At 42.2% G+C, this 25,387-nt stretch overlaps 1 protein-coding gene across 3 annotated transcripts in view; it reads left to right on the top strand.

The window, feature by feature from the left end:
• Positions 1-1,661: 1,661 nt before the first annotated feature.
• phf24 (PHD finger protein 24) overlaps positions 1,662-25,387 on the top strand; it is a 40,654-nt gene continuing 16,928 nt past the window's right edge. The window contains exons 1-3 of one of the 3 annotated variants that reach the window (XM_068574353.1): positions 1,662-1,744; positions 21,884-22,299; positions 24,042-24,227. In XM_068574353.1, the coding sequence (XP_068430454.1) occupies positions 21,886-22,299; positions 24,042-24,227 (600 nt within the window). In that variant the 5' untranslated portion in view covers positions 1,662-1,744; positions 21,884-21,885. Of the gene's footprint in view, positions 1,745-10,116; positions 10,666-21,883; positions 22,300-24,041; positions 24,228-25,387 lie in introns of those variants that run through there. The other 2 variants (XM_068574352.1, XM_068574354.1) reach the window with 2 other exon arrangements.

Raw genomic sequence — 25,387 nt, 5'->3', positions numbered from 1 at the left:
CCTTTCATTACTGCCTTCCTCGGAGTGCACAGAAATTAACTTCCACATTTCCAAAAGTGGAAGACGTCATTGGGTGGAAGTGATGCGGATAGTTTTTCTGAACAAACCGAGGAGAGAAAAACTTTTCGAGGCCGCTGTCTCCAGTGGTTTCAGATGTCGTTTCCGTATCTGTCACCTCATGTCTAATTAATTAACCTTGCGAGGTCCTTTCAGAGTCCTTAGCAGCAGAAGCAGGTTACCTTGGTAGCCACAGATCACATTGCATCTCGGCGGGGGCTGGTGTAAGCTAAAAGTACACCAATGTCATGTTGCCTGTTCATTGTTTATTCATATTTACAACTTTAGTTTTTTATTAGTTAGCATTGTCTACAGAGGAGTTTTTTAATGTGTTAAATGTACGTTGCCAAACAGATTGCCCTCTGTTTCCACTTCAAGCTACCGTATGTGATTATTGACAAAATAGCACCGACAAGCTTTTGATTTCGAGCAGATTTTGGTGGCCAATTCAAATCCGCAGGCCGAAAATTGAGTTAGGACATGAGTGGAAAATTACGAATCACAACTGTTTATCTAACCATGCCCTCAAGGGTAAAAACACTGGAAATGAAGAAAAGAACATTTGGTAGTGTTTGGAATGTTGAAGTTGATAAATGCAACTTATTTTTGCAGTCAAATCACGCTGCTTAGTGCATAACGCGATATAAAAGCGAGACATGACTGATTATCAGCCGTCGACTGCATCGTTCAGCTTGTTTGCCTCGGGACAGTGACAAAAGCACTCGCTGCTCCTGGATCTGCTATGATTATGTGTACTATTCTCCGAATGGATTGATTATCGCTGCCAGAAAATTACGTTAATTTCGCTGCAAATGCTCAAAGAAATCTAATATGGATCCGTAAATTCTCCCTCCCATTTATAATCGCCTGAGCAGCTTAGATGTGACGTGGATTCTAGTTTTTCTTATTCACTATATTTACTATATTGACCCCAGAGTTCTTGTGTAAAGGATTGTAAATCCCTCACTGACATTTGGAATACAATATGATTATGTGAAGCAGATGGGCAATTCTACCATGTGTTTTTATCTCCAACAATTCTCCAACAATTCATCTTACAAGTCCGCCGTCTAATTTTGCACATTATGGAGCTCGCTGCTCACGGCGGGAGATAGATGAAGTACATTTCCTTGCTGTGCTCGCAGGAGTCATAGCATGTCCCCCCCCTTACTGTGTCCACGCCGTAAATAGGCAGAAGAAACCTGTGACACATTTAATTAAATTCAAAAGCTCAAGCTGTCAGACACTGTGCTTGGTCCTCCCCTCTCCTGGTCCTAATGGATGCTTGTGGTCCGTAATGCCTCGATGCCAGATCCACTCTGTCAGCTCTGGGGAGTGATGCTGAATAATGGGGCTTTGTCAGATCGGGTAATGAATCTGCGTAGTCAGACAAAGACGTCAAATTGTCTGAGGGAAAGAGCACGTCTCCAAATCATTAATCAACCCTGAGCATTGAGGAAATGACCACGAGGCCTACATGCACAGTTTGAATTCAATTTGGAAGAACATCCACGTGACGGGCAATTCGCTAAACCCAGAGGTGGACCTTGCTCAGTCTGTCAGAGCCAATCTTTTTGACGAGAAGGAGGAGGAGGAAGGACAGTGGCTTTGATTGATGAAGGCTTGAGCAGCATCATTCTGCAGGCGGCATCTGGATAAAATCACACCGACAGTGCCCAGTCACAAGGTGAGCCACATGCCGCTGACTGAGCTCCATGGCATTACAAAGAGCAGCTGTGCTCCAGATGTAACGCCGCGACCGGATTACTCGGCGTTCCTCTTCCCTGTTTTGTCACGCCGCAGTGATGGACAGGTAGATAAGAGATTAGCATTTGGCGGCGGTCTATCGGATTCCGATGCGAGGATAGAAATCCAATTACCACTTCATTCTATCATATCATTGCAGGGGTGTGTGAGTGTGGGATAAGCCACTCCAGAGGAGGGATCGTCTTAAAGGGGACAAACAGTCAATTTAAAGCTACAATATGCAGTCATTTGACATTTAAATAACAATAAAAGGAATATGATGGAGCAGCTTTAGCTTCGGTGATGGGATTTATTTCTGAGCGAAACAAATCTGAACTGCATGAAGTAACAAACGTGGAGTCTCTGCCATCCAGCTCCTAATCACCATGGTTACCCAGACTCTATCCCAAAACGCAGTGCGCCCTTCTGTTATTGTCGGGCAACTTTTGGTCAACGGTCAGCTTGTTCAAGGTTTTGTAGGTTGACTACAGTGGGAAAACGACCAAAGTTGTTCAATTTGTGCTCATTTTTCCATCATAAAATGCACACATGGCCATACGTGATATTGAAACGCTGCATTCAACCCGTCCGAAGCATTTAGGAGCAGAAGGTCGCTTTGCCCGGCAAACAGGTGGAGCTGATAATAATTCAAACAAAGACTTTCACCCAGCAGGCTGCTACTCGTGTCCCGTGTGAACATTGCTATTATTTCATTATTTTACGGTAGTTTTGTTCCATAGCCGCCAGACTTTGCTAAAGCTAGTTATGTGACATGCGTAGATATTTAACAGAAGACACATAATCAATTGAACCCAAAACATTATCTTTTCTTTAACCTAACAGAGTACTTCTGTTGCGTATTTAAAGTGAAAAAGTAAGTAAACCTACATTGGAAGTTTAAAAAGAAAGATGTACCCGAGCAGAAACTGTACGTTTCCTGTGAACAGAGACGTATATTTTGATCAGACACTGTGCATCTATGGAGTGGAAACATGACACGCTGTCCGTGACACGTCCAGAACTGATGCTAACGGGGTAGCACGTCATGGTTTGAAGCGTAGGGCCACAGACCAAAGAAATGATTACTTATCTTCACTCTTTTCCTTTTTTCTAACTCTATTTTTGCTCTTTTCTTCTTTGCTCTTCAACCACTGCGGAACATGTGAGGCTCTTTAGCGGCTAAATGTTCCACTTTGTTCCCATATGTTCAATCAAACAATCAAGGTATGCTATATGAAAGAATTAGCTAGAAGACAATACAATGCTCTCTTGAGCTGAAGGGTTGATTCTTTAAATGTGTCACTTTAAGTGATATTCGTGATACATAGTTTGTATGAAAATATTGGTAATTGCTTCTTTAAGTCTTGAGGCCTTGATGCAGGAAGACGTAGAAACCGTTCTAATGACAGAAAACTGAAATAGAAGAATGTAGAACAAAACTAAATGTGTCGACGCCCAGTTGCAGAATCTAGTTCAGCGTCATTATTGCTTCTCTTTTTTACAGACTCTCTGGCTTTGCGATGTGGTTATTTAACACATGTGATGTCACAATACATGCAGCTAGTTCAGATTTACAGTTAGATGCCATACATTGTGCACGATGGGGTGTCTTGACAGCTCAAGACACCTCATCATGAGCAATCTGACCTGGCATGACTCAGAAAGTCCCAGCTGGACAGTTTTGATAACATCATTTGTACAAAAACATGAGTGCCCAAAAGAAATGGAGGTTTGTCCAGCTGCCACCCCACTTCTCGCCAAATATCATATTAATATTAACCAATTTATGGTAATGCTCCCGAGCTGGTTTGCAGCAATCACCACTGGCCCGTGCCACAGGGAATTACCATTTTTCATTGTATCTGGTTTTTTTCACAGGTATAGAAAGCATTAAAAAATGTGAATGGAGCGTTAAAAAACAGCAACAACTAGAATTACCGTGTTGAAATGTCTGTCAATTAGTCAAGTCCAAAATGTCCTCAGTTCATCATGATGTCCTCTGAGACATTTGTGTGAAATTTTCATAATTTGCATATGAATTTATGAGATATGGACAAAAATTATGCGTTTGTTTGTTTTTTAACACCAAATCAGTTTCCAAATCATCAGTTTACCCTGAATCCCAGTTGACATGTGTGGTAAATCTGAGGAAATTCCCTCAAGTTGTTCCTCAGATATCACGTTCACAACGATGAGCCAGGTGTGAGCTCACATTGGCCATTAAATCCGAATCTATTCATTCTTGAGTTCAGTTGGACATTTGTGCCAAAGTTCAGGAGAATGGATTGGACAGGCGAACCACCCAAAAAACATGAAGCGTCTGGCCACACCGAGCATTAAAACAACCCGAAAAAGCAAGCAAGTAACCAAAACGAAGCCTGCAATCAATGATTAAGCTGCATTCTTAATCTTGGATGAAAGCTATAAATTATGCACACTTGTCATGTTGAAGCAGAAGATGTATGACATTCACAACTTCCTCCCCCTCGGATATTCCAGTACCTACGCCAGCGCTTATTGTGTATGTTGATGAACTGTCAACCTAGACAGGGTCTGTGGTTTGAGATGTTTCGTTTGATAAGTTTGTCGCCTCACAAGACGGTCTTATCTCACTACTTCACACTAGTTAGGCTGCTGATGAGAGTTTGACAGTGTACAATTTCATGACGCACAAAAAGTAGTTTATTTGTGGTTTAAGATTAGAATCAGACGCTGGTAATTTATATTCATTGTGATATTCAAATTAGCCTATTTTGAGTCCTGACAGTTGGAATGGGATCAAACAGCATGTGCTGCAGACATTTCTTCAAGCATCATATTTTCAAAGGGATGCTCGATCATAATTTGTAAATCTAATTGCTTAAATTATTTGGTGATGATTTGTTGTATTTAACAATATGTATGACACAACAGAGAGGTTCAATGAATACAAACTAAATATTTATCTGTGGTTATTTGTGACCCAAAGTTGTATGAAAATGAGTTGGTGTCTGAGGGACTGATTGTGCACTTTATAAAAACCCTAAATTCACTCTTTAACTTTTTAGAAAACAGAAATTTGGCTGAATCAGAGTTAAATTGAAATCAGTTGCGAAACTGATCAGTTGCTTAGCAACAGTGTTAGTATTGGCAACAACAGGTTTTTATTTTTCCCATCCTACAGTCTTCAAAACTACACTAAGGGAGGCAACACAATAATATACAGCAGGGACTTCTTGATGAAAAGTAAATATTCCACAGCATCATATATAGGAGGTTATTTGGCACGAAATATTACAAGCCACGATGCAGATGACAGATTTTTTTCAGTTATGTTTCATTTTTAGAGACCACTTCTTTTTTTTAAATCCACATTGGGTTGAGATACAAGGCTCAGTCATCTTTCAGTCAATCTGATCTTGCTTGAACACAAAAAAGCTTCATGCCCAGGCTGATTCTAAACCCCATAAATGTTTAGATAATGTGACATGAAAGAGTCTTGTCGTCCCCCAAAGCAAAGCAACGTCACCTTAATTATGTTGCATTCACACTGCCTTGTGCAAGAAGCATGCTTGACCTCTATATCTTTGACTTTCTGTTGCTACGTGGGCTGAATGAAAATAGGTCGTAGTCCAGAATTTAAAGTTGCTTGAACAAAAGAGATAAGGACTTCTTGAAATGAGACACGACATGAACAAACATTAAGTGAATGATTTTCAACAAAGGACAGAGAAGAAGAAAAAGCGCCCCCTTAGTTGTCGATAAGCCTGTCGAACTTTAGTTCTTCTCATGAGGCACAAATGCGTTTGACAATGATAACGCTGGCAGAATCAATTCATAAGTCTTTTTTTTTAATTATAAATGAGGCTTTTATGTCAGACAGAAATGGTCTCAGCTAAAATGACAGCAGATTTTATAAGCTGTTAGAGAGCTAATTGAGGTAATATTAGCTCAATAAATTGGTTGAGAATGCTGTAAATGGCTACATTTGGAAGAGAATCATCCCACCCAGGACTTAGAAATAAAGAAACTAGGGCTGGGCAAAATTACGCGTTAACGCGAGACTAACCTGTCAATCCTTTAACGGCGTTAACTATTTGATCATGCATAAACTGCATGTCGGGTTTTTAAAAAAAAAAAAAGTTTCATTGGGAGTGGCTTATCGCTTTAAATCTCTCCAGACGGCGTAGTTCAAACCCGGGCGTCTTACAACTCTTCCAGTACGGCCCGCGTAAGGTCAATCAAACATGATGAATAAATAAATAAGATGCACGCTATAAATGAAATACATTGACACTGCTTTTACTTTGAAGGCGATTTATGGAGGTGCGCGCGCTTCCGTGTTGACGATTTGAGCCTGACGTGAAAGCACGTATTGTTATGTAGCTTCTGTTCTCAACGAGCAGCGGTGCTGCAACGAGCAGCTTCATCAAAAGCTTCAACAAAGCGCTCACACCGGCAGGCTCCGCGTCCAGATTGAAAGCATGCGCAAAGCTCCTCACCCCGCGGTCTGATCCACTATGGCAGAGCACTTTACGGGATCACCTGAGGTTCTTTCCTCTTCTCTCAAAGAGGAGAACTTTCCTTACATCACAAGATGTTCAGTGCACTTGTTCAAGACAACACAGGCTCGACTTTTCTCACTGAGTAAGAAAAACTGAACTGAACTGGAAAATATGAAAAGCACTTATTGCTTTTGTATAAAGTTAATCCAGGGATCTCAAGTGTCACGCATTGAGCGTGACTATCACACATGTTGGTCTTAAGTCACGCCTTCCTGCCACACATCGTATTTCAAAACTCTAGGCTATTTAATGTGCTGCAGTCTCCCCCGAATCCCCTGGAGTTCTTCCGTGAGGAGCTCCTCATCAGCCAATAATTTAAAAAAAAATGGGCTACACAATAGCCAATCAGAAAAAACATATCTCTCGTATCTGTTGTATCAGGGTAAGACGCAAAGACAGACGGGACTGGTGGCCCATATTTGTCGTCATCGTACCCCTCCCCCCCCCCGCCCCCCTCCGCTCTCTCCCTTCCCTCCCCCCAGCAAGGTTGCAAACTTTGCAAAATCCAATACAAGCAGCGGTACAGAGCTGCTAACATTAGCTGCTAACACTTAGCCATGATCATCCTCCACACAAAGAGGAAACACTGTGCAGCAGGCGGGCTAGCTGTTGAGGTCTTCGTGAACCTGTAACGCCTCACAGTGTTAGCTAGACTAATTAAAGCGCTCCTCTGCCTTGGAAATAATGTTGTGTGAGCTAACTCTGGTAAACTGGGCATGCTAGTGGCTGCAGTTTATGTGACGTAGAACCAGTCTTTTACTTATTTACATATAAACGTGTCATACCAAAGAATCATATATTTGCATAGCCTGGAATAAAACCTTGCATACATTATTTAGCAGTTTTATGAATATTAGATGAACATTCAAGCTACTATTGTCTGTATCTTTTAAGCTAGCTATTGGCTTGGTCAAGTGGAAGGGCCTATATATGTCGCCTAGCTGTCTTTAACTTGCAAGACTGAATACAACACTTGAATATGCCTCATGATCTCTGGATATTTATGCAAACACATGCAGTGTCAATGTCATCTTCAGTTCTTTGTTTTGGCTGCAAGGATTAGTCAAGAGCCACATGGAACAAGAGTGAAGTGCTTCCCTCATTCTCTTTAAGTGTTCGACCAAAATCGAATAAAACAGTGTTGGTCCCCTCAGAGTCTTTCATGTGAAAGCACACAATGACACATTGTGTCGAAAGTATCACCTGGAACAATGATGGTGATACTTCACGAGGACGGAGTGCCGGGCCGGCAAGAAGGGTTTTCTACAAGTATGAACGGCAAAGACGGCTTCCATTAGTGCAGCTATGATATTGCCATTCAAAAGCATACAAACATACTGGATGAAAACGAGGGGGGTAGCTGAAAAAATGTCTTAATGTTCATACATTCATTAAGATTTTGCTTTCGGTTTCACAGGTTATGCTCATTTATTCCATGATTAGGTAGAATCCAAAATAAGCCAACTGGAGCACAGCTCTGTCCCTGGGGGCTTGTTCTCACATGGGCTTACTCTTTTAGCGGCTTTTAGGGTTTGTATTTAATGAATCAATTGTGTGCGAAAAGAACAGTGTTTCTAGAAAGGCGGATGTGTAATTATGAAGTTTTTTAGCTTCGTAATGATTTTCAGTGCAAAACTAGGCCGATAAAATCACTGTTGATGAATGTAAACGAATAGTGTGACATTTTCTGAGAGACAAGTATGTCCTTTCTTGCCAGGGTTTAGATGAGAAGAAGGATGTGGCATTACTTTTTTTTTTCGTTTCTAGTGACCCCAAAAGTTTGGATTCCACCCTCTTATAATCACCATCTTTGTCCAACCAAGATAGTGATTATTGAAGCGATTAATCAGACAGCAGTTACTGAAAAAGGGGTCGTTTGTCTAATTGCTGTTCTCACAGTAAAACTCCGTAACCACAGGAACAAGTGACCAAATATAGAAAGAGGAAAGTGCAATTACTGCACACTTGAATGGACTGATCATCAGGTGCTTTCGGGTCCATTGTTCTCATTCCACAGGAGGAGTAATTCAGGGCTGAAAAGGCAGTGATTGCATTGCTCCAAAATCCAAATCCAATGCCATTAGTAAGAATGCAACCAGACTGCTAATAGTGACAGACTGTGACCAACAGTACAACTATTCTGAAAGAGGAACAGGGGTCAAATCTGAAAATGTATTGCTGGAAGAAATGTAAAAAAAAAAAGAGGAGTTTAGTCAAAAGGTGTCATGCTTTCAAGGCTACACGTTTCCTTTAATATGTTACTCTATACAAAAAGAAGCTAGCCTAACATAGCATAGTGTCCTAGGCTGGTATGTGAGTGGTTGGGGTTCCCCTGTGATGTACCGTGTATACCATTGTTTTCCCCCTATTCCCCCAAGACCAATAGGTCAGTGTGCACTTACGTCTTCATCAATAATACATGGCCTTCCATTTGAACCAGCAGGCTGTGGAACGACACACTGGGCGCATATGGTTGTTCATACATCACGTATGCGTACACTGCTGTAGAAGGCCCCGGAGAGCCCGCTGGAATAAAACCAACTCAGCGGTTCACTGTCACGAGCTGTCACACCACACACACACACACACACACATAGATTTATCTTCACTTTGATTATATATATATATATATATATATATATATATATATATATATATATATATATATGTATATGTATATATATATATATATATATATATATATATATATGTATATATATATATATATATATATATATATATATATATATATATATATATATATATATATATATATATATATATATATATATACACACACACACACACACGCAAGGAGTAACTCATTTACGCAGCAAGGTCCGAGGTTGTAGAACTTTCGATTCAGTATGAATATTTTGAAAATGAAAATTCTGAAAATGTTCCATAGTGTTTCTCAAGGTGTTGGTGTGGACTTTTGAAAGGATTTTATAAAACAATCATATTTATCAATTCTCAAGTGTTAAATGAAATGAAATCATTTATTTGATTATTTACATTTCTGAGTCAAATGACTAGAAGAACTTGATGCTGAGCTGCATCTCAAATGAACCCCCCAGGTTCAGGTTTCATAGGATGAACAGCTCTTCTGAGTCGCATACTGTTGACCTACTTTCTCCTATAGAGTCCCTGTCACCACCTGAACAAGGTCTATGTGAGTCTTGGCGGTTCATTGAAAGAAAGCAGATTTTGTATGTGTACAGATTGTAAAGCCCTCCGAGGCAAATTTGTAATGTGATTTTGGACCATACAAAATGAACTCAATTTCATTCAATTCAACAATTATGATTTTCAAATCAACAATAATCTAAAGGTTTACCATCACATTATTGCTTTAATCCCCAATGTAAAAAAAAACCTCTGAATCTATCTTCAGTTAAAACACGTTTTATTTACAATAATATACCGAATTTAAACCTTGAAGCTGCAACAAAAAAAAAAACAGCAAAAGATCCCTTATTTAAATGTTGTAATTGCTGTATGGATACATGTAATTAGTCGCTGAGGAGGCCCGACATCTTGTTGGCGTCATTGGAGACCCGCAGGCTCCTGGTGGACGCGCGCTCGTCCGGGTTCAAGCTTGAGAGGAACCCCCAAGTTGTTCAGCCGAAAGATCAGGCACGACGAAAAACTCGTGAGAGAGGAAGAGACAGGAAAGAGGTGGGTGGGAGGTGGTGTGGAGGAGAGAGGGGGGTGGGGGGGGTCTGCAAAACATGATGGGTTATAAATCCTCGACCGAACTTCAGCTGTGAGTCTGCAGTAAAAGGTCTCCTCCTGCCTCCAACCGTACAGCACGCGCGCTGCGCGTCTCTTCAGATGCTGAGGGAGTAGCTCAGGGTGGAGGGCGGAGGAAACGAGTACGAGAGAGAGAGAGAGAGAGAGAGAGAGAGAGAGAGAGAGAGAGAGAGAGAGAGAGAGAGAGGGGAAAAGATTTCAGCACCGGAGCTGTCCGCGGCTCTTGGAGAAGTCTCTATTCCTGCCAACGGGAAGAGAAGCTGCACTCCGCCTCTAAACGTCCTCTGTGAGGAGGAAGGAAGGAAGGAAGGAAGGGGATAATACTCACCGCGGTTCGCTGCCATTCATCTCTGCTGCTGCTGGGGGTGGGGGGCTTCTTCCCACGGGGCCAGCAACGGCGGCGCGTACTACATCCGAGCGGAGTCTTGCCATGCTGGACGGCCGGGCTTGAGACAGCGAAAGGGGTGAAGGGATAACAACAAAAAAAAGAAGAAAAAAAAAAAGAAAAAGAAAAGTCTCCACAGAAGTCGAGGTGAACTGCACCCCCAATTTTTTTTTTTAGACGGTGAGTACCACAATAAGCCAAGCATGGCCAGAGCCCCCTCCCCCCCCCCACCCCCTCCCACACCACCTCCTCCTCCTCCCTTCCCCTCTCCTCTCCTCGAAAGGTTACGTAACACAACTGCCAAGCGGGACGTTACGCTGGTAGTCCGCGTTACATTTCGTGTGTATAGATGTTGCAAACAATTGAGCTGTCACGGGACCCGCGTGTGTCTGTAGGTTTGCCGGGATGAGCCGGTCGTTGGAATGAATATTTAGGTCAGCATCCCGCGTGCGGTGTGGACGCGCGTCACGCGGTTTCTTATCAAAACTACGGGAGTTCACGCGTGCGGCTCGGGCTGCAGCTGCGTGACCGTCGGTTTAATGTAAGGAGAAGAAAAGAATGCTCGACTGAAAAGACAATTTTCGGAGTTCTCGGGAGTGCGTGTGCATGTACGTCATTGGGAGAATATGTGTTAAAGCACCAGGGTACTGTTTATTTTTTTTTAAATTTGGGTTCCTCAGTGACCTTATACAGGAAGTTGCAGTCTATCAATGAGAGCAACTAATGCTGAGATGATTCTGAATCCTCTGCAGCAGCAGGCTTTACTGTGCTCTCCCTCTACCCCCTTTGGCCACTCTCTTTCCACTTTTCCCAGCACTGTCCCACAAGAGAAGGGGGGAGAGGGGGGTTGCTGTCCATTAAGCCCTCCATCAGACTCCGCCGTTATCTCCCGGGCTCACAAACAAGCCAATTTCGATGCTGTAAAGCCTCTTGAGTGAGTCCTGTTCGCACCTTGCTCTCTCACAGATCCCTGCAGCCTGGGCTGCTGCTCTGTGCCTCACTGTGGGACTCTCTCTCTCTCTCTCTTTCTCTCTCCAGATAGTGTTCTGGTCTGGCACAGGCACCTTCTGCCTGGCAGCGCCTGAATGCCAACATGATGCTTCCAGACTAACGATGCATTGAGATTTAAATCCCCCCCCTCCTCACTTTCCCTCCCTATTCAGGAACATTGCAACACAACCCCCACTCCCTCCTTGTGCATTTGTTGTCATGCTTTACTGTTGTGGTTGTTGTTGTTGTTGTTGGAGAACATTGGTTGGGCTCAGGTGCAAGGATGGGAGGGGAGGAGGAAGAGTTGCATGCATGTAGCTGTGTTAAGCCCACAACGAGAAATGGACGCAAACTGGAGAACCAAACTAAATCTCTCGCATTTGATATTTCTGTTCTCTAAGTGCGCGTACATCTGCATGGTTTAAATGGCTGTTAATGATGCCACTCGCTCGTCATTACGGGAAACAGGGTGAACCTCGTTAGCGTAATTAGTTCCAGGTCTCTGCCTTGCTGGTCTGTGGGTGAGATCTCTCGGCTGATGGGGGATTTGTTCCCATGAAAAGGCATGCTTTGTGGGGCTCCCATTGAAAAAAATCTCTTTCCCTCCCCTCCTTTCTCTCCTCCCCCGAAACAAGGAATGAAAAGGAGGGCTGGTTGGGATTCTAATCAGCACACAACAGTGCCATCCTACAGCTTTGGGAAATAGGATTCATACAGTCAGAGGAACAAGTGAAGCCAGATACAGCGTCCCCGTTTCACGCTTTCATGATGCGACATGTATGTTTACTTGACATTGTTAGACTAGTGGAGTAAAAAGAACCTAAAACATGAGAGTGAAAGTATTATACAGCTTTATTGTTTGTTATGTAAAGCCGTGGTTGACGTCCTAACCCGGCAACTCAAGAGGTCTTGAAGATACACTTAGAGGTCAAATAGTTGAGATCAAAAAAGAAGAAAATTAACATTGATGCTGCACATGTGTTGTTGCATTAGATTAATTTTGCTTCCCATGAGCCTTGAAATATAACCTGCAAATAAGACCTTCTGGTAGAACTGCTAACAGCACCGTACAAAACTGAGGCCCCGACCTCTGATGAACGATCACAAAATGACTTGGCTCTGAAAAAGGGGTCACAAGCAGATACAAAAAAGGGGTCAGAAGCAATTACTACAACAAAACTTGCCTCCTAAACGTTTAAAAAACATGTGATGGAGAAAAACATCAGTCAGAGGATTACGGTCTTTCAGATTTTTTTGACAATGACGTTTCCTCCAGATGATGTATTGAACTTAGCCCTCGTTGGAGTCACGTCAGCGCCACGCCAGCGTCAAGTCGACGACCCTGTGCCACATTTTAAGATCGATATCCTCTCTGGCACCTGGTCAACCAAATGCACCTATAGTGATAATACACGCAATATATTCTAAAATATATATTTCTGCGAAATAATTGACTACGGAGGGACGAAAGCACTTTTACTGGTGTTTGTCAGCAGTGGTGGGCTATTTTCCGTGGACCGATGAATGGCTGTTATATGAGTACCCGCAGATCTCAATAACATCCCCATGGTGACACTTGGGCAGCAGAGGACTGAATACTAATATAGACCTTAAGGCGTCCCCGTAGGCCTCTAATATACTGCTGTCCGCAGGTGGAAATGGATTCCAATTCCAACTTAAGTCATTTCCTGTTTGAGCACTCCATTCAGCCCCTGCCACCAATCTATGTGACAAAAAAGACTATAGATCTACTGACATGTTTCTTTTCTCCTCTCTAAGCTTCTCCAGTTAGCTGCTGCTGTTGTCGATGTGAACTGATAAATAGCGGGGAGGACATGTGTGTGTCCCGGCATGGTTTAGTAGAGTTGCATTAATGAGTGAAGAGTAGAGGGGGCTACAAAAGGATTGCTCAGAGGAGCAGAAAAGGAAATCACATGGATTTGAAGAGCACTTTGGTGCCACCTCCCTCTGAAATCATCAATATTTAATTAAACCAAGATGCTCCTGAGAGCTTCATCATCCGGATGCACGTCACACTCAATTGCTGGCGAGAATCAGATTGTATACATTGACCCGGAAATGGTTTCATGGACGCGTGTGGAAAAAGTAAAGAAAGTGTCAAGATTACTTCTCCGGGTTTCGGAACATGGACGAATTCCTGTGGATTGTGTCCCGTGTCCCGCACACAAAATGAGTGAAGCCGCTCCTCGGCATCTCAAGATGATCTGTCACAGTGCAGAATAACATTGGCTTAGCCATATATGTCACAATCTGCCCCAAGGAGTGGCCCTGTTTTCCTTCCGTTCATCCAGATCTTTTTTTATCCGGGGGCGTTTAAATCATTCAGAGGGGTCCGGGAAGGAGAGCACAGCAGCAGAGGCAGCTGCTCGCGCAGGAGTCGACTGAGCGCCAAGCCCCAGGGAGTTTTTATTTTTCATTTTTTATCTCGTCGTCTTCCATTTCTACTGTCCCTCAAATATGTGATATGATGGGTGGGTTTGGTGGACTGCTTGATATGTTTAGCACTTGAAGGAACATCCCAAGTTCAGTCAGGTCTTTGTGGCTTTTGGCCATCATTGTTTTCCGATATGCTAACATCGTACTCACCCAGGCAGTTGCGGAGATCCAAGATTGTGGCAAAATCACGTCAACGAGGCAGAACATTATGCAGACCAAACGACTTCATTTGGAGGTTAAACCCACAACACACACACACACACACACACACACACACACACACACACACACACACCCACACACGTCTTAATGATTGCCTTATTGGGCAGGAAATGTGTGGGTGCACACAGGTCTAAATTAATTTAGGAAGTCGGCAGCTTTGGGCAAGTTTCCTGAAAATGTAGTTTATTACTCATTAGGCTACAAATTAATAACTGAACAAGTAATTACATTACCTTAATTACTGTAATGGTAATTTCCGGATTGTGTGTTTTCATCCCAGACCTTGTGACCTATCACTCAATGATCCAGCTTATTACATACTCTATCATAATTACAAGGACGATCCTGTGAAAAAACCCTCTCAGTAAAAATAGATATTGTAAGCTTTGTAAAATGAAAACGTTTTACGAGAGAGAAGAGATTTTGGTCCAAACCAAATGTAAATGACCTATTTTGGGAGTATCTATTGGCAGAAATGGAATACATATACAACGTCTTGTTTTCTGTCTTGTATAATCGCTTGGGGGTTGGGAAACGTGGTCACTCTTGGTTAACTCGCTGCCCCAATCTGAATGTATTTAACGAGACAGTTTGTCAACTGACTACAAACTGAACTGATGTCAACCATTCAACTATCCCCCAGAAGGCTTCATGCAACAACAGTACAAAGCACAGCCCCAAATTATCACATTTCTAAGGCATTATTTGCAGCAGTAACTATATTAGATGTGCAATGATATGATTACTGATAGGAAGGATGGTGGAAACTACAAAAGTAAGATTGTCATATGAAGTTTGGTTGACATGCTACTCCCTAGAGTGCTTTCATGCACGAAAAACAACTATACCGACTACCTCTCTTGTGAGTATGAAGTGCATGCGGGCATTGAGCCGCACGAATGTTGCTGTCAGACAGGCAGGAATAAAAAGGTTGAGCTGTTTGACAGGCTTGTTGGTCAAAGGCTTTGGGATCTCAGACATGCAAGGCAACCACGTGGCAGGTTACTCAGCGCTATCTAATAAACTCAGGTATCAAAGCCAGGCGCTGACCCATTTGTGTCAGAATAGAGTCGTACAAGCAGGTAAAAAAAAGCTAAAAACCCACGAGGCCCTTATTTAAAATTCATGAGTTGACCTAAAAATGACAAGGTCTTCTGTGTGCTCAGATACTCCCTCATCAGCGGTGGCTCCACTTCCAGCTTTGTTTGAGGAGTACGTATTGTGAGGTGTACGTGATTTCCTGGCATCCGGTCTTTAGCTTATCATAGACAGAATATAGTTCTTCTGTACATCCATGAGTGTACATTTCCATCAAAATAGGTTCTTAAATTGATGAAAAAGATAAGTTTGGGGCATTCCATGCACTGAGGGGACATACTGTCCCCTCTTTCCTTTTTAGTGTATCATTTTTGTGGAGAAATTATATTTTGACCAAGAGTTATGACTGCTTGACTTCCAAAAGGATAATGGCGGTGCTATTTACCGCCGGCAATGATGTAATAGAGTGTACGAAGACCTTGGGGCTTGTAATATCATTTAGTTTATTTGTTATTGTTAAATATTTTTCTACTAGTGTTTTATGAAGCCCATTCAGTTTGTTGGCCGTTAAAGAACAATTTGTGTATTGTGGTCGTTTAAAATGGCACGGCCTATTAGCTGGGCAGTAATTGAGGATCCAGCTGTGGTACAGCCGTCGAACCAATATATCAACCACACCAATATTGTAAGTCAAAGTTGCTTTTTTGTGTGTGTCACGCACGAGTCGGTGTCAATGAGTTTACGAGTTGGCGTCTCCGTCTTCTAAAAGGCCGTCGCTGTCTGTGCCAGCACTGATCCGAGCCAGAGCGGGAAGGTCACTTCAGTTGATAATTAAGTCTTTATGGTAATGAGTCTGCCATCCTGTATTGCGACCACCCACACAGCCTGTATTTACAGTACATGCATTAGCTGTTTAAAAGAGATCTTTTTATTGTTTTAAGTGGTTCAAACTATATCCAAGCCAGTGCCTTCTTTACATTTTCACCACGTTAGTGACTCTTGGGGACAGAAATGTCTGTCTGATAGTCGGTTGAAAGGGTGGCCCACCATTTCGGTTTAGACTGATATGGTTCTTGATGGATTACCACAAAATGTTGTTCGACGTTCATTATTTCCAGACGAGGAATCCCACTATCTTTGGTGATAGTTAGACTTTACTCCAGCACCACCATGGCTGGATGGATCGCCTTGGGATTTGTGGATGCCTATTGTATATTGTATATTAATAGTTTTGACAACTTAGGCTCGTTTCTTGCACACGTTTCATTTTGTAGTACTTGCGGCCATCTTCAACTAGAGTGGCCTTCCTGTCATGAGCAAAGATTTAAGATGAATTAAAAAGATATAAAAGATAATTGCCTGTAGTATAAGTCCTATCGTTTTAATTATCTCAGTCCTTTAGATTTATCTTGTGAGCCCTTGGCCTAGACCATAAGATAGCAAACCAATGGTTTTAATGATGTGAACTCCATCCTTCCGTACAACATTAAGTGTTAGCGCATAAGGACGTAGTCATACGGATAGCAATACCCAAAAACTTTATATTAAAACAATAAAGACTAAATTGCCAAAACGTATCATGAAAAGGTGCCGGATAATGTGCATTTGGCAGAGTATTGTTTAATCTGAGAGTTTAGAAAGAAATTGTTTCCAGAAAGAGATCCCATTCAAGATATACACTGTTTTACAATAGCCATTATGATGAAACATCTCTGTATTTTCTCTTTGAACCAATCCGCATTAAAATAATGGAGCAGAACCTTTTAGCCTACAAGCTCGTCAACGCTAAACCCACTGAGTTGATTGTCATTCCTGCAGTTAGGATAACAGCCTATCCAGTACCCCACAGACCTGCATCCATGTTTTTATAATCTTTGCATATTCTCAGCACGTTGCTGTCATTTAATAGACGGCGGGAGATCTTAATACTAACAAGACTGACCTTTTAAATGAAGTGGTTGTCCTTGAGGAAGACAGCCATCCCAATTATTATTTTTTTCTTTCACAGAGAAGATTAAGGCTTAGCATTTAGTATTAACCTTCTAAAACCTTCTTTTTCTTCTTTTTTTTTGACATCGTAACTGAAAATATTTAGTTTGTCCAACTCTGACTACCTCTTCCATCAACAACACACTTGAGTGATTTTAGTCGGCTTGTTGGCATTTTGGAAAATTACTTTTTGTCATTTTCGTGAACAAACGTCTTACCCAAAACATGTATTAAGATGTGTCTGATAAGACTATCACAGTTAATAAATCCATAGCAGCTGCAGGATTGCTGAGCTTTAGCTAACTCGACCTTTGACCTTCCTGTGAGAGGGACGCCAGCCGTAATAGATATTCAGTGCTGTGATCAATAAAGTATCACTTTGCCTCTTTTCTCCGCAGGAAAACAAAAGCAAACTAGGACAAAGACATTAAGAAGCTTTTAATTTGTTTGGTTTGTGATGTCATTGCACTGTTTGTAATCGCTCAATGCACTGTTTGTAATCGCTCAATGTTTTTCTATACCATTTACATCCATGAAATCAGAGCCAGTGCGGCGTAGTTTGGAAGTCTGTGCAATACTAAAGAGCATCTGCAGCTTATGAAGCACCTGGAGTCCACCAGCAGCCTGAGAACATAAGGCCTCCAAGGCTATTAAGAGCCTCAGGCTGGGAGGAAGGGAGAGGGAACGACTCCCATTTCACTTCAGATAAATGCGATTGAATTTCACATAAGCACTTATGTAGAGCGTGGACGGATGGGATTGTATTCGAGAGCTAAGACACATGTACCATAAGTACCATGTAATCAACTTGATTCTACGAGGCGCCTATTTTTCAATAATGACACTCACGGTTGCGTCTCACTTAAGTGGAAATGAGAACTGAGTCAAGTTTCTGCGTTTCTTTTTCTTTTTTTTACCTTTTATCTTTGCTGCACCTTACCGTGAATGATTTTACCCTATTTGTGAAAATTATATTTGTGAGAGGGCTTCTTATAAATGCATGAGTTGGCAGTTTTTTTGCACTGAGGAAAAAAAGTCATGCAACGATATCTCGTAAAAAAGAGCTTATTGCGTTTAAATGCTTTTTCAAATTGATAGACCTCCTTCTTTTATTGCCAAAATGATAATACAACACAATAACATCTGCAAAATCAAATAATTTGCGTATGAGACAAAAGCTCAGCAGTCTAAACAACAAAACCTCATTGGAAACCTGCAGAGAGAGAGATTATTTTCTCCTCTGGGATCAATACAAGTTCATCTTATCTTACTCCATCAGATACCCACTCTTGGGGAACAGCCGGAATTGAGAAGTAATATCAGACATTGACGACTGGCTGAACTCAGCAAGTTGTGCTGATTGATGCTCAAATGAGCATTGAGCAGGAGCACTGTGGGACCATTAAAACAGAAGCACACGTTCCATATGCACACACACACACACACACACACACACACACACACACACACACACACACACAGGAGGTTACCTCCTCATTCTCTGAACTCTCTGAAAGTAAATCTGGCGTCATGACATAATTAAGAAAGTTGATTTACCAATCATAAAACGGGTTTCTTTATGGCCCACAGGTTGAAGAGGATGACCTATGGTCTTGAGGTCACACCAGCATTCTAGTCAACGTAATTGAAGATGCGTATTAGTTCTGGGGAAACGTAGTTTGTAGGAGACAGGGTTTCAGTACATAACCTCCACATATTCCTCTCTGAAAAACCCTGTGTCATCCCAAACTGGGTACATAACGCAGTGGCGATATCACCACAAGACATGCCATTCTTTCGGTGTTCTAAAATAAAACCTGCATATTCGTGCCGTGCCATTCTGTTGAGGTGCGTCTCATGGATGTCTGACACCAAATTAAATACACAGCCAACTATGGATAGCTTTCGGGTCACAACACAAAAACCTACGCAGCGCACCAGCGCACCCTCTGCTGACATGAATGTGACTGTCGAGCTCGAGTGAGCGACTTCCGGGTCACAACACAGAAACCTACGAGAAATTGCGAAAGCAGATTTCCATGCAGTATTTTAATTCTCGATTATCATGTTTAAGCCCATCAAAGAAAATCAGATAACGGGTTGTTTTTCGTTTTCCGTTTTCATTGTCAAAACCAAAAAGGAAAATGGGTCATTTTCCGTTTTTTGTTTTTCTATTTCTAAACGGGAATCGGGAAATAGCTCGTTTCCTGATTTTGGTTTTCTCATTTCGAAACGAAAATCCGTTGGCCGCAAAATACACGGACCCTGAAGTCTTTGCAGTCAAGTCCCAAGTTTAGTCCCAACTCAAGACAGGCAAGTCTTTAATCAAGAGTTTTGAGTCCTCAAGCGCACTTCGCCAAAAGGGAAGTCTGTAATTTTCGACCCACAACTTCTGCATAATGCAATAAATGTTTTGTTGTACAAAATCATCTTTCGTAGTTTTATTTCTAAATGCAGCTCAGAAACATAATATTCCTTAATTCCTTATGGTTCTCCACTCCAACTCATGTGGGTGCTGTCGGATTGGTTCAAGGGATCGGTGGAATTATGCATTGACTTGCTCGGAATGAATAGCATCGATCAAAGGATAGGTGCTAATCCACGTCGTTGCATCCTTGAGCGAGACACTTAACCCTGAATTGCTCCCCATTGCTGTGTCTACGGTACATTGAGCAAAAATGTAAGTTGCTTTGGATAAAAGCGTCAGCTAAAAGAAATGTAATGTAATGTCTGCATATGGATTGATTCATAAAACACTTTTTTAGTTTTTACTCTTGCGGCCAGGTATCAAGCAGTCAAAAGGCTCAAATCCAAGTAAAGTCACTCGTCATTTGTGTTCACGTCCAAGTTTAATTACACATTTTTTTATTTTGTCAATTTAAGGAGTCAACACAATGTATGCAATGTGTCGGTTGGTGTAGTTTATCACTTAAACCTACTGTAAATAGAGAAACCTTTGATCCATATAGCAAAGTGATGGGGATACATGACCTTCCAAAACCTGAAGTTTTAGTCTGACAGTCTTTCAGATGCATGGTGACCTTGTGAGCTGCAGACAGCCACAGACATATGATTACAGGAACGTATAGATATGTGCATCATAATATGTATAGTACCTTACTCACCGTATGTGCAACAAGTGTTCAAGCCAACCTATACACCTATACAGGGGCCAAATTTGGGATTTGAAATCTTATATCTGGTGTATGCTATGTACAAATATATAATGCAGTGTTTTTTCACTGTACTGTGATAGGATTGACTTTCTCAGTGGGCGTCTTTTATATTTGTCAGTTGAATCATTCAAGCAAAAACCTAATCTCAGTCAATATCCACATCTTCATGAGTAGGGAACAGCCAAATACTAGCAGTGAGTCACAGACATGTGAGAACGTAAGCAGATGGCCTGGGTTTATTAGTAATAAGAAAAGGAGTTCAGGGACACTGTTGCTGATAGAAAGAGATTTGGAAGATTTGGGCCGAGCTGTTCTGTGAGTACGGAGAGAGAAAGACACTTCGTAAATGTAAGATGCGATATGCAACGAGAGTAAATATTTCTATGATATTCTCATCGCTGTTTAACTGCAGTATTAGGAATACGAAGTATTAGGACTTTTGTCTGTATTTGGCTTCTTTGCTCTTCTTATAGGTTTTAAATACTTAGACCTTAATGGGCAAATACCGACGTCACAGACTTCTATGCACCAATCATAAACACAATTCGTGAATCACAATCTGCACAGCTGCAGGTTTGTTTGCTTATTGTGCTCATCGAACACACCTGACAGCCTGTTTGCACATGGGGAAGTTTTCCCTCGGGGATTTCTGCCACGAATCTCCTTCGCTTTAGGCAACAGGCTGTCTTGGTTGAGGAAAAGGATCATGAAATGGGTTAGAACAAACCCTTTCTGGCAGAAAGCTAGCTCTGGCTTCTAAACATGTCGTTTCCATTCAACAAATCTGCATTGTCAATTACACTTTGTGGGAAATATAACTGTTCCCAAATTATTTTTGTTTGACAATTCATACATCCATGTATGTAGTCCACAGAAATCCACGGTAAGGTTGGACGGGAGTGGGTGGATCAACACAGGACTTTCACTCAGGAGACAGCAGTTTGTGTCCCGTTTGAAACAAAAAGTCAATGTTGTCAGAAACTTAAATAACGTTACAAATGAACTCATCTTGACTCAACGCATGATGTTCTTATGAACCCTAACCAAAATGCGTTGCCAAACCGAAACCAAATTATTCTATCACATTTTTTTGTCCCAACATACAACACCATCCACATGTTCAAAATGACCGTGAACCATAAATGTGTTTCCCAGGAAACGTTATTGAGAATTCAGTTGCAGTTGTATAGAAACGTAATTGTGTCGGGGGACAGAATTCCTCCTGATGATTCCGACCAGCTGACTTTTTGAGATTATTTTTTATATTCAGGGATGTTCTCTTGACTGTCATTGTTGCCTTTTTAGTTGTGTATATTTGTTCAATATTCATGATACAATGAAATGTGAAAACACATTTTCAGGGGCTTTAATCTTGGGTAATAACTGTGCTGTTGCAAGTCACTGCTGTGATGAATTGTAAATGCAGCGTACTTGTGTAACCATTCTTTGTCTCTCTCTCTCTCTCTCTCTCCCTCTATCTCTCTCTCTCTCTCTCTGTCTCTCTCTCTCTCTCCATCTGGCTGTAGCGATGGGAGTTCTCATGTCAAAGAAGCAGCAGGTGGAGAAGGTGCAGAAATGCAACGCCGTCGTCTCTGCCTTCCAGGCGGGCATTAAGGAGCGTCCAGCTCCAGCCAAACAAGACGGAGGAGAAGGGGAGGAGGGCGACGGCCCTGCCGAATCATCAGCCACGCCTGACGAGAAGAACGCAGAGGACACGGAGAAGGAGGATACGGACAATAACGCAGGCCCGTCGACTTCGGCACCAGCGAGGGACGAGTGCAAGGCCAACCAGGAGTCTTGGTCGAGGTTACGTGACGGGAAAGGGGTGGAGCCTGAAGATCTTGACAAGAGCCATCAGCTCACGCCGCCCGCTTTCGTGCGGCCCAAAAGGGAAGCCGATGATGACCAGCCTGTTGAGGTGGAGCTGGAAAAGAAAGAGCAGGTATGAAAGAAGGGCGTAAAAAGAGCAGCGTGAGAGTAATTCATGGCCAAAGTGTTATTTAAATCAGACTATAAAAAATAAACCATTTACTTTGGCCAAACACACACACACACACACACTATAAATCCCCCAGTCCTGGGATTAAAGAGATGTCTGCAAGATGTCAAACAATCTCCATGGCAACAGCAGCAAATTATCTTTTCCTCCCTCACATTGGGCATTAAGATGAAGCAGTTCAGCCAGAATGTAAAACGATTCCTCATTTTATCTCAACACCCTTGTTGAAGGTGAGAAAAGATAAGTAAAAAGTTTTTGTTTTTTTTGCCATGCTTTTTTATTCAACCACTAGCGCTGAGATGTGTTGTTGTTGTTGTTGTGCCTGAGAGCTCTTCACAGCGGGCCGCTCGCGGGCGGGCGGTTTTGGCTGTGGCTCAGAGAGGTGACCATATCCAGGTGCGACGCTGACTAACAGGGGGATGGAGTTCACAGGTTCACTGACACCATCAGCTTTCTCTCCTTTGCAGAGAGTAAACAGCACCTGGCAACTTGCTGTACTGCCGATGCTGCACTTTAACAAGTGGTGCAGAAATAAAAGGGTCTACATGGCAGTGAGGATGTACTCGGGGATTGTGAAAGGCTGAAACTGAACGCAAATGGTTTCCCGACCACAACGAGGAAAGCAATATTAAGGCACGGTTTTGCCAGGCAAATATGGCAGCAAATTGTTTTACGTTCATCTGTCACATTACACGTTAGCATTTTTCCTCCCTGTTTTCTTATGTCAGGTATGATGAACCTCAAGGTTTGATTTTGGGACCCATAATATTCTTATGTGAGCTTTCTACACCATGCTATCCAGTGGCAGTGGCGCTTTTTAGTGTTACGCTGATGACACCCTGTAGCTGTACGTCAGTGTGTTGATATTCAAAATCCAATGTCAAAAATAACTAATTCCCCACATTAACATTAACACACACAAATCTGAAATCTTTCCATTATGCTGGATTAAGTTGAGTCGTCTGTTTTACTTTAATGTAGTGGATTTCATACCAGTGGATCCATTACTTTTCATTTTGCTGTTTAACATGTTGTCCCTTGAACCTTTTTGCAATTGTTTTTAATATTGTATGCAGGTAATATCAAACGCCAATCTAGCTATAACATTTTAGAGTTCCGAAATTCATGTTCCCAAGGGGAGGAACCCTTTGGATTTTATTGATCCCTAAGGCCTTTTCTTGAGCACGAACTTTAGAACAATAACGTGTTCCGTCTATGCCGGTGCCGTGGCACGGAAATAGAGATAAAAAGGAACAAGCGTGGAAACTCTGTGACAATATATCAGCGTGGTTAACCAGTCAAGCGTTCTCCAGTCATTTCCCCTGGCTTGACAGCTGGGTTCATCCCGGCTGTAAAATCCAGCCCACAGTGAGGTTGGAGAATAACTGACAATGAACACATGTTTGACCAAAGGCACAGTGCGGTCCTCATAATCTATCTAAGACCTTGAGGAAAGAAGGCAAACTGCTCGTACATTATACAATACCCGTCCCACCATCAGACCACACTCCCACCACTGAGCTTACCACTCAGCCTCCTTATCTAAAGCTTTAATGGACGGCAATGCTTGTTCGTATGCGTTTGCAATCCTCGTGTCTGCCAAAATTGGGATTGTAGATCAAGTTTGCAACCAAAACCTTGAGGTATGACTGACGCGATCCATCTTTATTTTTGTTTTACCTCAGCCGTCGAACGATGAGATGTGCGACGTGTGCGAGGTGTGGACTGCCGACGACCTGTACCCCTGCAGGATCTGCACACGGATGTTCCACGACGGCTGCCTGAGGGAGCTGGGTTACCTGCGAGCCGAGGCCCTGCAGGAGATGAGAGACACGGCCCACACTGTTACGGGCTGGAGCTGCTACTATTGCGTAAGACACAACAAAACAAATCATACGTGAAGGTATTCTTGGTTCTAGGGTTCTGGCATTTGTTTTGTGGAAGGAATTCTGGAGGGTATTTCTGGAGGATTATTTTAAGTTTTTTTCTATATTTTCTAAATTCTGCAGCTTTTTTTGTGCTCACCTTTTCATCCCATCCCTTGCGCAAGGCAACTTTGCTGAGTAGGCCGTTGTGGCCAAATGGGAACTCCTCTTTCTGTTTGTATAAATACAGCGTCTTGACCCAAGCCAGGACTCGTTCGTGCCAACAAGATTTATCACTCAACTCACTCACACAATAATGTTAAGGTGGGCCTTGTGCAAAAAGAAAAACAATTTGATGATATCCAAATGGGATTATTTTAGAAGTAAAACTAGAGGGTTATGTTGGTGATTACCATGAAATTAATATAAGAGTAGAATCAGATAAGCTTAAATGTTCTCAAAGTCATCCTAGGGCTCTTATCGTAGATCCATCAGCTATTTAGAGGTGAGTCAACTCTTAAGTGAATTTACATTCAGTGGTATTCCAAGTGTTGACCCTGGCATGTTCCGTAACAAGGACAAACGGTGGTTGAATCCCATGTGACAGAATTTTGTCATCTGACCACGTTACACAGCTCTATGCTGTAGCAGCTTGAGCTAACGTTAGCTTCACAGAGTCACCGCTGCATTGCCGCCGCCGCTTGCGATCCTGGATTTCCAGATTCAGAGTTTTTATGTGCATCTGTGAGTTAGCGACTTTGATTAGCTGCAGCAATGCATTGAAAGCTGCCTTAATTAATTGCACCTTCTCAAATTGTGATTTTTCTTCTGAAATGGGTGAGAATGGATTTTATGGATCATATAGTAGGATCATCTTCCAAGGTTTGTGAAAAGTCATGCGCAGAGCACATTCTCACCCGAGTGTGTCAGAAAATGCCGCTTGTTCAATGCTCCTAAGCTTTAATTTATGCCGCTGTACGTATCTATCCAGCGTACGTTATGCACGAGTCAATGACGGCGTGCCAAAATACGGTCCTTGCAAGCATAAAGTCTTCACATCAAGTTAGCTTTCCGCAAAAAACAACAACACAATCAGGTATAGGAGAATAGCATTGGTGACATTAACTTGCACGACTATATCAACTCCAGTGACGAGAGTCTGGCAA

The sequence above is a fragment of the Clinocottus analis genome, unplaced genomic scaffold (genome assembly GCF_023055335.1).
Source record: "Clinocottus analis isolate CAN_PGR_092001 unplaced genomic scaffold, fCliAna1.0.p SCAF_13, whole genome shotgun sequence".
Taxonomy (NCBI): Eukaryota; Metazoa; Chordata; class Actinopteri; order Perciformes; family Cottidae; genus Clinocottus; species Clinocottus analis.
The sequence above is the reverse complement of the archived record's forward strand: the minus strand, read 5'-3'. Positions and strand labels throughout refer to the sequence as shown.